This window comes from Paramormyrops kingsleyae, chromosome 1 (genome assembly GCF_048594095.1).
Source record: "Paramormyrops kingsleyae isolate MSU_618 chromosome 1, PKINGS_0.4, whole genome shotgun sequence".
Classification (NCBI taxonomy): Eukaryota; Metazoa; Chordata; class Actinopteri; order Osteoglossiformes; family Mormyridae; genus Paramormyrops; species Paramormyrops kingsleyae.
Window position 1 is genome coordinate 64,985,154 of NC_132797.1, and position 12,830 is coordinate 64,997,983.

Genomic DNA, 12,830 nt, shown 5'->3' on the forward strand with positions numbered 1-12,830 from the left:
ACGTCTGTATAAGGTGAAAAAACAGTCCGGAAATGGTCGGTGTAGACGTCGTTTTAACGTCACACATAGACTTACTTTAGACGTAATTTATGCATTTACAGCTTTATTCATTACAAAATAATCCCCACTATACACTCACCTAAAAGATTATTAGGAACACCATACTAATACGGTGTTTGACCCCCTTTCACCTTCAGAACTGCCTTAATTCTACGTGGCATTGATTCAACAAGGTGCTGAAAGCATTCTTTAGAAATGTTGGCCCATATTGATAGGATAGCATCTTGCAGTTGATGGAGATTTGTGGGATGCACATCCAGGGCACGAAGCTCCCATTCCACCACATCCCAAAGATGCTCTATTGGGTTGAGATCTGGTGACTGTGGGGGCCATTTTAGTGCAGTGAACTCATTGTCATGTTCAAGAAACCAATTCGTAATGATTCGAGCTTTGTGACATGGTGCATTATCCTGCTGGAAGTAGCCATCAGAGGATGGGTACATGGTGGTCATAAAGGGATGGACATGGTCAGAAACAATGCTCAGGTAGGCCGTGGCATTTAAACGATGCCCAATTGGCACTAAGGGGCCTAAAGTGTGCCAAGAAAACATCCCCCACACCATTACACCACCACCACCAGCCTGCACAGTGGTAACAAGGCATGATGGATCCATGTTCTCATTCTGTTCACGCCAAATTCTGACTCTATCATTTGAATGTCTCAACAGAAATCGAGACTCATCAGACCAGGCAACATTTTTCCAGTCTTCAACTGTCCAATTTTGGTGAGCTCGTGCAAATTGTAGCCTCTTTTTCCTATTTGTAGTGGAGATGAGTGGTACCCGGTGGGGTCTTCTGCTGTTGTAGCCCATCCGCGTCAAGGTTGTGCGTGTTGTGGCTTCACAAATGCTTTGCTGCATACCTCGGTTGTAACGAGTGGTTATTTCAGTCAAAGTTGCTCTTCTATCAGCTTGAATCAGTAGGCCCATTCTCCTCTGACCTCTAGCATCAACAAGGCATTTTCGCCCACAGGACTGCCGCATACTGGATGTTTTTCCCTTTGCACACCATTCTTTGTAAACCCTAGAAATGGTTGTACGTGAAAATCCCAGTAACTGAGCAGATTGTGAAATACTCAGACCGGCCCGTCTGGCACCACCAACCATGCCACGCTCAAAATTGCTTAAATCACCTTTCTTTCCCATTCTGACATTCAGTTTGGAGTTCAGGAGATTGTCTTGACCAGGACCACACCCCTAAATGCATTGAAGCAACTGCCATGTGATTGGTTGATTAGATAATTGCATTAATGAGGAATTGAACAGGTGTTCCTAATAATCCTTTAGGTGAGTGTATATTCTAATACCATATTATGTTTCACCCCAATAACCTAGTATCATTAAGCAAATTCAGTACAAAAAGTCTCACACAGCATTCTTAATACATTTTTATTGGGAGTATCAGATCAGATAACACACCTCCCCCTCTCCTTGTGTCTTACAACATCACAGCAAAAATAAATACATTTAAACCAAAAACTAAGTGAATTTAAACATCAATAATTCACTCAATACACAATACACATAGTTATTGTGATGTTGCGCTGCTTTATTTGGTTTAATCGTCCAGTCTGAGAAGGCATTCAAGTAAGAATTGTATTGTACTGAGTACATGACAATAGTAACTTTGAATCCTTGAAATACATGTATTTGATCATTTTCCTGGCAGCTATCTTTTTACACAGAGCCACAATACACAATAATTTTATTATTAATTTCACTGCTAACAGTTTGTATCAGGAGTTGGTTATTGTAAAAGAAGTAATGTGCGTGCAGGTGATTTTTGTATAGATTTATCTACACCCTTCTGGTAGTGCTGCCATTGCAGTCAGGTGTCACAGACTACGAGGAGTATAAGTAGTCCGACTTGGCTGCAGTCAGTTTATACTCCACCCTTGCAGCCGCCGGCAGATCGCGTTCCACGTCGCGTCAGCTGCAGACAGACCTAAGCCCAAGTAGAACGCACCCATTGATTATTTTTTGGCTGTTTTGCTAGCGTTCAGTAAACCTCTGCTCGATAGGCCATCAAGTTGTCTGTCTCAGCGCATTCTATAAAACGGAGCCAACTTGGTTGATCGAGTTTTATAGTCTGTGTGTATCATCGTGATCATCCTCATTTTTTTATCGATAAAAAAAATCGAGATCGTTTTATCGCCTAGCACTACTTCTTATTGTGAAATATGTATATATATATTTTCAAAATCAGTATTTATTTCATAATGCCGTTTTTCATCATTTCATGATGCCTTATTTCATCATTTCATGACGCTGAATGATGAAATACTTTACTTTTCCCGCTTTACTGCAAAATGGAAGTCGTTCTGTGCTCACAAGAGCGCTAAAAATATATGAAATCATATTTCACAATAAGTAAATTTATATAACAGAATGCAATATATTTCACAATAATGAGCTGTATTTCATAATACTTTTGAACACTTTGGAGTTCCATATGTACAGATGTGTCTTACCTTCAGATTAATTATGTGGACATATTGGTTTGCAAAAAAGTCAGCAATGCGATTATTAAACAATGTACACAACTAAACAATGCTAAATACTACTTACCTTAAACTTTAAACTTGTCCACAACGACGTGCAGTTTCTCACAACCGTTTTACTGCAAAAGACGGTGTCGGCTTTTTTTAAAAAAATTTTTAGCGCTACGGCAACAGAACTTGGCCAAACCACACACCGGACGTGCATCGGCAAATTGTGATTATGGGATTTGCTTACGTGTAGCAGTTTATTTTTGGACATTTTAAAACATTAAAATTACAACAGCATGAGCTACAATAGGCACCAGAATTGACGCTGACAATGTTTACATGGAATTGACGATCTGTCTACAAATTTCCAAAAGTCGCCTACCTAGACGTTCAGCTTGAACTACATATCTACGCCCAAGAGGGGTCAGAGTTAGACGTGCAGATACTGCACCTGATTTGCACGTTGTGTAGACATCCAGATATGGTTCTGGACCGACCGACTCCATCTAGACATGATCTGCACGTCTGATGGACGTCTCATGTTTGGTGGGTTCATTCACTAACAGCGTGAAACTGGGACATGCTGATTGGAGCTTAAGACCACAAAGAATCTGAATAGAAACAGCCGCCCAATCCGTGCTCTGTGCCCATCCCAAAGCCCCACCCCTAAAAGCAGCCTTTTGCACTGGGCACACAGATAATTATACCTCTCTTCACTTTCCTTGAAAAATGTTTGATCCGTTTCTCGGCCCTGTTTACCATCACGGTCTTTACGCGCAAGCCCGGCCTGCTCAATACCGGGCTTTCAAATTCTCTCGGAGAATAGAAAAGCGGATTTCTCTGTCCCTGGGGCCCCTGCGAGAAGCTTCCAGAAACTCCAGGTTAGTTAATGGACCAAGGGCTTCAAGTTACGTTAATGTGGAAGACTTTAAAGCCATCGCTCAAGGTGTTGGCTCCACCGCCTAATGCCTCTCTGTCAGTCGTGCCTGATTTGTCGTCTGTCTAGACATTGGTTTTAATGATCATGATCCCAGCTAGGAAGGGCCATACTTCACAGCCCTCTCATTTCACTGATGATCTGAACCAATCAAGAGGATCCTCATCAAAGGCATTTTTAGTGAGACAAATAGGCCTAGATATAAGTCACAAAACATTTGCGTAAATTAGCCTCCGCGACGGCCTACCCTGCTGCTTCTCTGTTTTGGGCTGCTTTCCTAAACACCGGCCACCCTATTCCACACGGCCCTGTCACTTTAATTTGCCGATATAATTGAAATTTCTGCCGGTTGATGGCATTTTCCCTGTTTGCGGCATCAGTTCTGGTTTGTTATTGTTCCTGGTCTCTTTCACGGACCTATGCTGAAGCTATCACACTTCTGTTTGAATGCTGACCATTTGGGCTCCTCTGTAGCATTCAATAAAGGGTATATACTGGAAGCATTCAATTAAATCACCATGACTCATATGCTTTCATAGAATCTTTCCTCAACTTTCACTATGCATTAATGAGCTTTCTGTGTACATTAACGAAATGAGCTGGAAAAACATGGGGGGCTTCACATAGAAATACATACCTTACTTGGTTTCTGATGGCAAAATGTGAAAGGAAAGACAAACCGAAGCTTGAATGACATCTAAGGTCGGGGGCACTGATATCAATCCAATGACTTTAATTAAAGCAAGTTCATTAAGGGAGCACATTCTTTTTGGTCATTATTTCTTAAAATAAATTTGGTGTGAGTTTAACTGTAGCCTAGCCTCAGGACTTATTGCAGCTGTCTACGGGATAAGAAGCCAGAACGATGGATGAATGAATGAATGGATGAGCTGTCTTTCACGCACAACCTTTAAACTTGACCTGCAACATCAGTAACACCAGCCGCCCTGAAGGGGACAGACTCTGGACATCTGCTGAAAGGTGAGATGAGGCAGGTGAACTACCAAAGTCGTTATAATGAGACTATTACAAGATGTTGCTAGGAAACCTAGGCTGTGTAAGCAGTAGCCTTCATGAAGCATTATCCCCTGGGATTTGGTGCCTGCGTGAGTTAATGCCAGGAACCATGATCTCTGTACCAGCCGGTCCCACTGTTAAACAAAGGACATTCATCCTCATTCTGGCTATACATATGCTTGCCTGCTACCCATCGCTACTCATGCGATTTTGGGAGGAAGTGACCATCTCTTTCCATGTAGTGCTCTTGTCACCTTAACACAAGATTTTTTCAAGCAGAGGATGTACACTGCATCATCATGTTTAATCCAGCCAACATAGCTCTTTATGCAATGGGACATTCCTGTTATGATGCTGTCTTCTATTCAATACCTGCAGAATCAATTTACGGAATAAATAATATTGAAACTCTGTATCTGTGATCAGAAAGTTGCTGGTTCAAATCATATCCTTGGCTGAATAGTCACATCTCCATCAGGCTCTTGAGTAAGGTCCTTAACCTCCCCCCAAAAAAAAGAGCTGGATAGATGGCTGAGCCTGTGCTCTGGCCCCAGACTTCACTCTCACCTGCGTTTGAGTGCATGTCGTACAGGAGAGCAAAACATACAGACTAAAGCTTTCCAATGCAGCTGTCCTCATACTTGAGCAAATAAAGCTTAATTTCATTTCATTTTCACAATACCTGCATGTCTTCTAAAACATTGCATGAGCATCCCAAGAATAATATAGGGTCCAGTGATATGAGAGAGGGCTTCAGAAGAGTGCATTTACACAAAAGCACATGAACCCTTAATAAAGCACTCAAGTAAGGTACTTGTAAATCATCACTGATTTCTGCAAAGGCACACCAGTCCCGGCTAAAAAAGCCCCGTGAAGAGCATAAGCTATTATGACATTAGTTTCTCTGCAGGGCTGCATTTCGTGACGGAGCCTTCTGGTTCTGCAGCAATTCGTTTCCACGTGAAGATCTGCGAGGGAACATTTAGACGATGCCTGCGCAATTGATCAAACGCAGCTACGGTAGAATGCTGCAGAAGTACAGACAATCCACAGAAATTCACTGTGACGTGCCAACACTGGCCCATCTTCCAAAAAAGTTGGAGCGGGGTGGTGTGGGGGTGGGGGAAAAGGCTAGGGTCCGACGCTTTCAGCGCACAATCAATTACATCATCAAACGATTATATCACTATGATGTGATCACCTTTGCGTAAGAAATTTCGCTCCTTCCTCGGGGATATTTCACGCTGAGAAATCTCAGTCTTTTAAAGTTTAACAACTTCAAATAAGAAATCGCTTGATTATAGATCTTTCAACTGCGGACTTCTCCATTTCGATGATATCAGCCACTAGGTTGTGGTATTTAGCATGTGAAATCCGGGCCGTTAATGTTGATGTGAGTATTTTGTCAAACCGTGTCGATTTCTCCATCTGATCTCCATATTTTTCCACAGAAGGTCAATTGAACCCTTTCATAGACAAAAAATATGAGACGTAATTTATCATAAATTAATTAAATTAAATGAATGTACGGAGTTGTCCAAAGACTTGTTTATCTATACGTGCTGTTCCAGTTCAGTTTGGCTAGACTCACACTACCAGCCGAAACATCACCTGCAGGTCGTTCAGTTATTTACATAATTTATCACTAATAAAACATCACTGTAGAGATTTCTGTCAAGCATACTGTTTGCCTTATTAAAATCTGGGTAAGCATTTAATTAATGGGGGCGGCACGGTGGCTCACTTGGTAGTAATGTTGCCTTACAGCCCCAGGGCTACATCTTGCTTCTGCTGTGTGTGTGTGTGTGTGTGTGTGTATGGTATTGTTACGTGTTGTCCTCGTAGTTCGTACAACGACATGCAGTTAGGTTAATGGGAATCTCTGAATTGCCCGTAGTGTGTGGTGGTGTGTGTGCCCTGCAGTGCACTGGCACCCTATTCTAGGTGTACATCAGCCTTACTCTCTCTGCTGCCTGGGATAGGCTCCAAGCGCCCCCGCAAGTCTAACCAGGATGAGCGCTCAGAAGATGGATGGATTGATTTAATTAGCGCGCTCTTGACTGTTCCTTGTCGGAGGTCTACCATGTACGTCACCAGGCTTCAGTTTCATATTTTCCACCTTCCAAAATATAAATATGTACATTCGTTGTTACATACAGACAATCAATGTTAACCGTGGGGCGACTGTCCTTTTGTAAATAACAAAATTAAAGTTTAAGCTACCGTTTTCCACCTGAGATCAAGGTTTGCAAAACAATTTATTAAAATTATAATATATATATATATATATATATATATATATATATATATATATATATATATATATATATATATACATTTTTTAATTATTTTAAATGATTGATTTAATTAACCGATAGAAGGTATATTACTCGCATATATGTTTCTTGACTACTGGAACAGATTATCCATTGCAGGTGAGTCAAATGTTACTTAAAAGATAAACATCAGGAATTATGTACCGGAAGTCCGCTAAGCCAGACATAGGAGAAAAAGTATTGCTGCAATAAATATTTGTATACCAATCTGTAGCCTAAATATCAAGGCATATTCCAGAAACCACAGCCTCATATAACAGCAAGATAAGTTAAACAATCGTGTTATTTATTTTTCCCCCCAGCTTTGTATTCTCTGTCGTATAGAAGGCGCCTTTCCTGCAGCATGTATGCATATATATGGTTTTCCTTTTAAAATATATGCCAGCTGTTGAATTATATGCCTCTGCGCCGGAGGACTGCCGCAGCATTGAGGCTCCGGCTTTACAGTGGATCATCTCTGCACTTGGCAATGAACGAGTGAATAGGGAGCGAGGGAGAAATAGAGAGAGGGTGTGCGTGTGAGAGAGAGGGAGAGAGGGAGGGAGAGCTAGAGCCTGTGAAGGAGAGAGGCGACCAGCTTGGTTTCCTTACAGCGACAGGGCTTCCAGCTCCACCGCGACCAGAAAAAAGGGTGCCGATCAGCCGAAGCGGCTCACAATGCAGCCGGGACTCCTCGTCTTTTCCTTGGGATTGCTCATCTGCAGCTCTCAAGGTAGGAGCGAAAGCCGGGAGAAGTTGCGCCGATCGCATCCCTTTTTCTCGCATTTGCGCCGTGTTGCGGACTCATCGGGGCTCTAGCTGGAGACCGCTCCGAGGCAGGGTCGCTTTTTGGGGTTTGTGCTGTTTTGTAGTTAGATCACGTTCATTTAGGTGACAAATGTCCTGCTTTTAGGGAACAAACGATCAAGTGGCATCTGTGAAGTCATTTCCCCCCTGACATTCCCTTAATTCTTTTACTCACGCAAATATGAATATTTAAATATTATATACCGAGATCTCAGAAGTTGACTGTTCACATATGATGCTTTCTGTGATGCGATCGGTCTCGACAGATGTCTTCTTAGTAGCTATTCCTCGGTTATTTTTTGTTGTTGTGAATGTGCACGTCGAGTAACCCAGACCAAGTGATTGTACGTGGCATCACACTTCAGATGGCACAGATTCATGCCAGTAGTTGATAACAAGCAGCATGCGTGGTACGGAGGGGAGGAACCCCAACTTCTGAGCTTATGTGAATGCCATTGTACATCGCTGCTATTGATGACGATCAACAATGTGGGCAAGTTTAAAAGCACGAGTGCATCAAATGCCATCTGAACTTGATGTTCCTGGGTTCTAACGCATGCTTAAATATATGGGATTTATTAAGAGCAAAAGTTGAGGCGATACGTACTGTACGGTTATGTTGTTTGTGTCCCGTTAGTGATTCTTACGCCAGTTATTTATAACGATGGCACTTGTGCAGGTTAAATGACAGAAGTAGAAGCATCATAGTAACTCATTTACAGGCATACTAGCATCCATCAGAGGTCGTCTTCATTGCGAGCACCTGTCCCTCTATGGCGCCGAAGTTGGCATCGCTGGGGGGTGGGGGTTGGGAGGGGGGGTATTCGCGCGGGACTGCGAGCCCCTTGAGAACAGAGGTGGTCGCGTACCAACGCGCGTCTTGTACCACAGCGCGGCCGCCAGGTGGCGCTAGAGAGTCACACACGCGTCCGTAAAGCTAGCGGAGCAGGGACGCAGCGGGAGCCTTTGTCCCCTGGCACCAGGCGCGTTGCGGGAGCCGATCTCTAAATACTCACCACTTGTATTAAACGGTTTATTCTTTTTTCCTACCAGGAGGTAGCTAAGCTGCGGTAACACCCCCTCCCCACCACTACCCACCCCTGCACCTCCCTCCCTTTACAAATTGAAATACAGTATGCGTAATAGGCTATAGGTGGGCTTCCATGCACAGCAAGCACGTTAACACGTGTGTCGTGGTATTTACAAGTAATGGGATGTTCACAGAATGGAGAGATACGTCAACAAATACTAACACTGTTACTGAGACTCTCGCTGTAAAACCAGAAACGCATCATACTTAAATCCTATCCAAATCTAGGAAGTTATCCATAGTTTGTTAATTTACTGTGGGATTCATGATAAATCTATCAAGCAACATCAACTAGCATGGCTCCGAGCAACCATTAAAACATTTACTCGATCTGTCATTAAATGCTGCAGTTTTGTGTTCAGGCATGTTTATCGTGTTGCAGTCATGGATCAGTTAGTCCTGGGAATCTGTTAGCTCTGACTCGACGACATATATTACATTAAAGGTTACACTGTTAATTACCCAATTAGGGTTTTTCTATACCATGCAGGTTTACAGTATACAAGCAGTATTATTTTGAATTTATTGCAGTTTAATTATGTGGTTGACTTGTTTTAACTTAAATATATTGTAAATTTGAAACATTATGCTATATAAATGGCTTTCCTGTGTTATAGGTGAAGATTAGTTTTTTTTTTCTTCAGAAAACATCAACATGGTAGTTACAAATTACAACATTTGAGGCAGAAGTTTCTTGTTTTTTCCACTATAGTAATTTATTACACACCAGGATAAATTAACTGCAGCAAATGCAAATCAATCTGTGTGGCTTTTACAAATTACGCGCTGGCTCATTGGCTGCGAATTATGACAGTGGGTGTGCATGAAAACGCTGATTCCCAAATTATTGTCCATGCAGCGACACAAAAACTCCAGCGCGCTTCCTGGAAAAAAAGAAGCACCGTCAGTGGCCTCATAATAGGAAGCAAATTCTGTTTCTTCTTGAGAACAGATGCCAGTCTCCTCATCTTTTGCTTTTGTTTGTTGTTTCTTTGAGTTCTGCTCCTCTGATTGGCCGTTGAGGGTGTTAGCTAAACCATTGGAGCCTTGAGTTGTGTTTGAGTTGACCATCATGCTACAATGATGTCGATGATTACGAAGGTGTTGATAAAGGTGACGATGAGTCTGACGGCAGAAAAGAGTAGGACAATAATAGCAGAATAAGTGTTGTTGGGAGGGGGTGGGGGGGTAGTGTAATTATATCTGGTGAGGGCAGTGTCAGGATGATGAGGATCTCACCTCTGAAACGGCACTGGTGGCATCAGGCCCCTCGGCTGTGGGGGATCACACACGGGTGCGTCACAGTTGTGTAAAGCCAAACTGGAATTGGCTACATCCCCAGTGTCCTCCTTCGGGCTCCTACCAAGGAGTAGAGGAGAAGAACAGAGAGAGAGAGAAAGGAGTATGGATACAGTGACAGTGTTACAAGGACATTACACACAGAACATCCACGTGATGCCCAAAATCAGCCTCCTCATCTGGAGATTAATCAGTAGACAACTATAGATAATAATCTCTGTCAGCATTGACAAAACTGTTTTCAGCTCTGAACAAAGGAACTGAAGGCTTATTTATATTCACCAGGCTAAGCTCAGCTCTCTGATCAAATTTATGATATCTGGCTCAGTCATCTTCAAAAGTGGTAGTCTTGCTGGTGAATTAGATACAATAGCATCCTTTGGTAAACAAGCCAGTCGATCATTGTGTTTATTTTTCCCTATATGTACTGTATAGATATATACACATTAAAGTCAAGTTATTAAAGAACAAGAATAATTTAGGTGCTGAATGCATAAAAAAAAAGCATGTATCATTAGCAATGTGGTTAGTTTCGATGAAATACGAGTGTGGTGACAGAGCTAAGTGGCACGTGAGATTAATTACCGAAACATCTGAATGAATCGAGTCTGAATCGTAATGAAGTGTTGGCATCGGCCCGCGGAGCAATTTTCGTCCATGGTGTTGAACGCACGAAGGTATAAGCAACGGCTCAGTGATTTACTGATACCTTCGATGTTTTATGTTTTCCGGGGCTTTGGTGAAATAAATTGCATTTTATGCAGAAGTAATTGCAGGAGACTTGTGTGGCAGCGAGTTGCTGTCTCGCTACGCAGGATACGCAGCTTAGCCTCCCGCCTGGCGTGTCACACCGAGCGTGCTAACGGGACTAGTGAAAGGGTGAGAGTAGTTACTCCTTGAGTTCCCTCTCCCTCCCTCCCGCCCTCCCTTGCATATGTCAAATTTGTGTTGCTTAGCAGGTGGGGATCCTGTGCCACTAATCGGAAGGTTGCTGGCTCAAATCCCGGAGTCAAGAGAGAGATTTCATTGTTGGGCCCGTGAACAAGGCCTTTAACCTCCAATTTGCTTCAGAGACTCTCTGTCCCTGATTTCTCAAATAATGTATGTCTCTTTAGATTAAAAAGACTCTGCTAAATGAGTATAATACTTTAGTATTTACTAATCAAATGGACCTGGTTGCTCTTGTAGCTTAAAATGTGCCGGTTTGAAGAGAGCCAACTATGACTTGATGTGTTACTTCATTCATTTGGGGCCCAATTGTTGTCCCTGTTTGTTGCTATGCTATCAGTGAGTTCCATTCAATTTGTTTTTATATAGTGCCCCTCCCTGGGTGGGCATCCCCGAGCTGTTAATGCATGAAAAACATTACGATTCAACTCAAGAGCAATTAATGTGAGACAACTATATAAGAAATAAGACTTGAAAGCAATTAAGGGGACGTACAATTTAGTCAATGAATATTAAAGCTAGAAGGTAGAAGACGAAGCAAAACAAACAAAAGTTGAATGAAGGAAAAAACTACTTGGGGGGGGGGGGGGGCAGAGGGCAATGCCAATTGGCAGCCCACCCTCTGTAGGTCATGGTACACTTTCTCCTAATTAGAATGACTTTTTACTTTCCTACTCTTAATGATGCAATTAATGGGAAATGTGTGGAGCTAAACCGAATATCATTTTAATTCCACTAATGGTCAACGAGCAGGTTGGGCCAGCAGGTGAAGAATCTAGACTTCGGGCAGGTTTGAGTCCAGGAGCCCCCCCCCCCCCCTGCAGTCCTCTAGAACAAGATAATCACCTTAAATGGGCCAACCAAAATATTCTATATACATGGTTGTGATTGCAGTTTGTTTCTGGGGAAAAGGCATTAGAGGAGAAATTTAATCAAAAAGTACATGGCTGCTGATGTTAATAGGAAATTAAGTCTTTTTCTGCAATGTTTACTATAGAAAGGGAGCAGCAGAAAAGGCCTTAGCTGACAGATATACTAAAATGTGGCCGAAGCACCATTTCCGTTGCTTTTTCGCTGTGTTTGCGGTAATGGCCGCCCTGACAACGTGTCAGAGTGCTTCCTGTCGCAAACGGAGCTGCGGACTAGACGGGGAGAATGTAATTGTGGCAGCAACACGTTTACACCTGTGTCCATGTCTGCCTGCAAAAAAACTGAGGGAGGAGAAGAGTGATTTTGGTTGAAGAGTAGCACCATTTAGGAATATATAGCTGGAAGCTACATCCTCCAGCCAGCTTCACGTCATAGACTGTATCTCTCTGTAACCTGCTCTCTTTCCGCAGCATGTCTGCGACCAAAAAGGACAATATTGGTTTTATTTAGTTTGGGGCGATGGCCAAGATTGCATTTGTAGGTCTAAATGTCTGTATTTCAGCCCTTAATTTGGACTACACAGACCTTTAGATAGAAACCAGGTCACTTCTGATAAGGCCCTTTTTACAGAAATTGAAGAAGCCTCTCGTCTGTGAACAAATCTCCCCCCGTTCACTATTCCCTCTGCAGATCACATTCGGCAGCTCGATAAATTCAAAAAGTTTGTTCATATAGGAATTACTTGTCCATAACCCACGTGAATAGAAACTGATAGTGTTATGGGATTAATTAACTGAAAGAACTCCACACAGAAGCTGCCTGAGCAAAGAATTACCCTCCCCCCCCCCCGCCAACATCCTGAGGGGTTTGTATGGGAAAATCAATCCAATGAGTGATCACAGAAACCAGGCGTCTAAATTAAACTATGGGGAATTTCAGTGTTTGGCACACAATGGTGGGAAAAGGTGTTTCATGGGCTACGCTATACCCTCCCACAAA

The 12,830-nt window shown here is 42.6% G+C and overlaps 1 protein-coding gene across 6 annotated transcripts in view; it reads left to right on the forward strand.

Moving 5' to 3' along the window:
• The first annotated feature begins 7,314 nt into the window (after positions 1-7,314).
• The window catches only part of ncam2 (neural cell adhesion molecule 2), a 222,801-nt gene continuing 217,285 nt past the window's right edge, over positions 7,315-12,830 (forward strand). For 2 of the 6 annotated variants that reach the window (XM_023835627.2, XM_072717699.1), the window contains exon 1: positions 7,315-7,550. In XM_023835627.2, coding sequence (XP_023691395.1) covers positions 7,496-7,550 — 55 coding nt within the window. In that variant the 5' untranslated portion in view covers positions 7,315-7,495. The remainder of the gene's footprint in view (positions 7,551-12,830) is intronic. The other 4 variants (XM_072717704.1, XM_023835604.2, XM_023835618.2 and 1 more) reach the window with 4 other exon arrangements.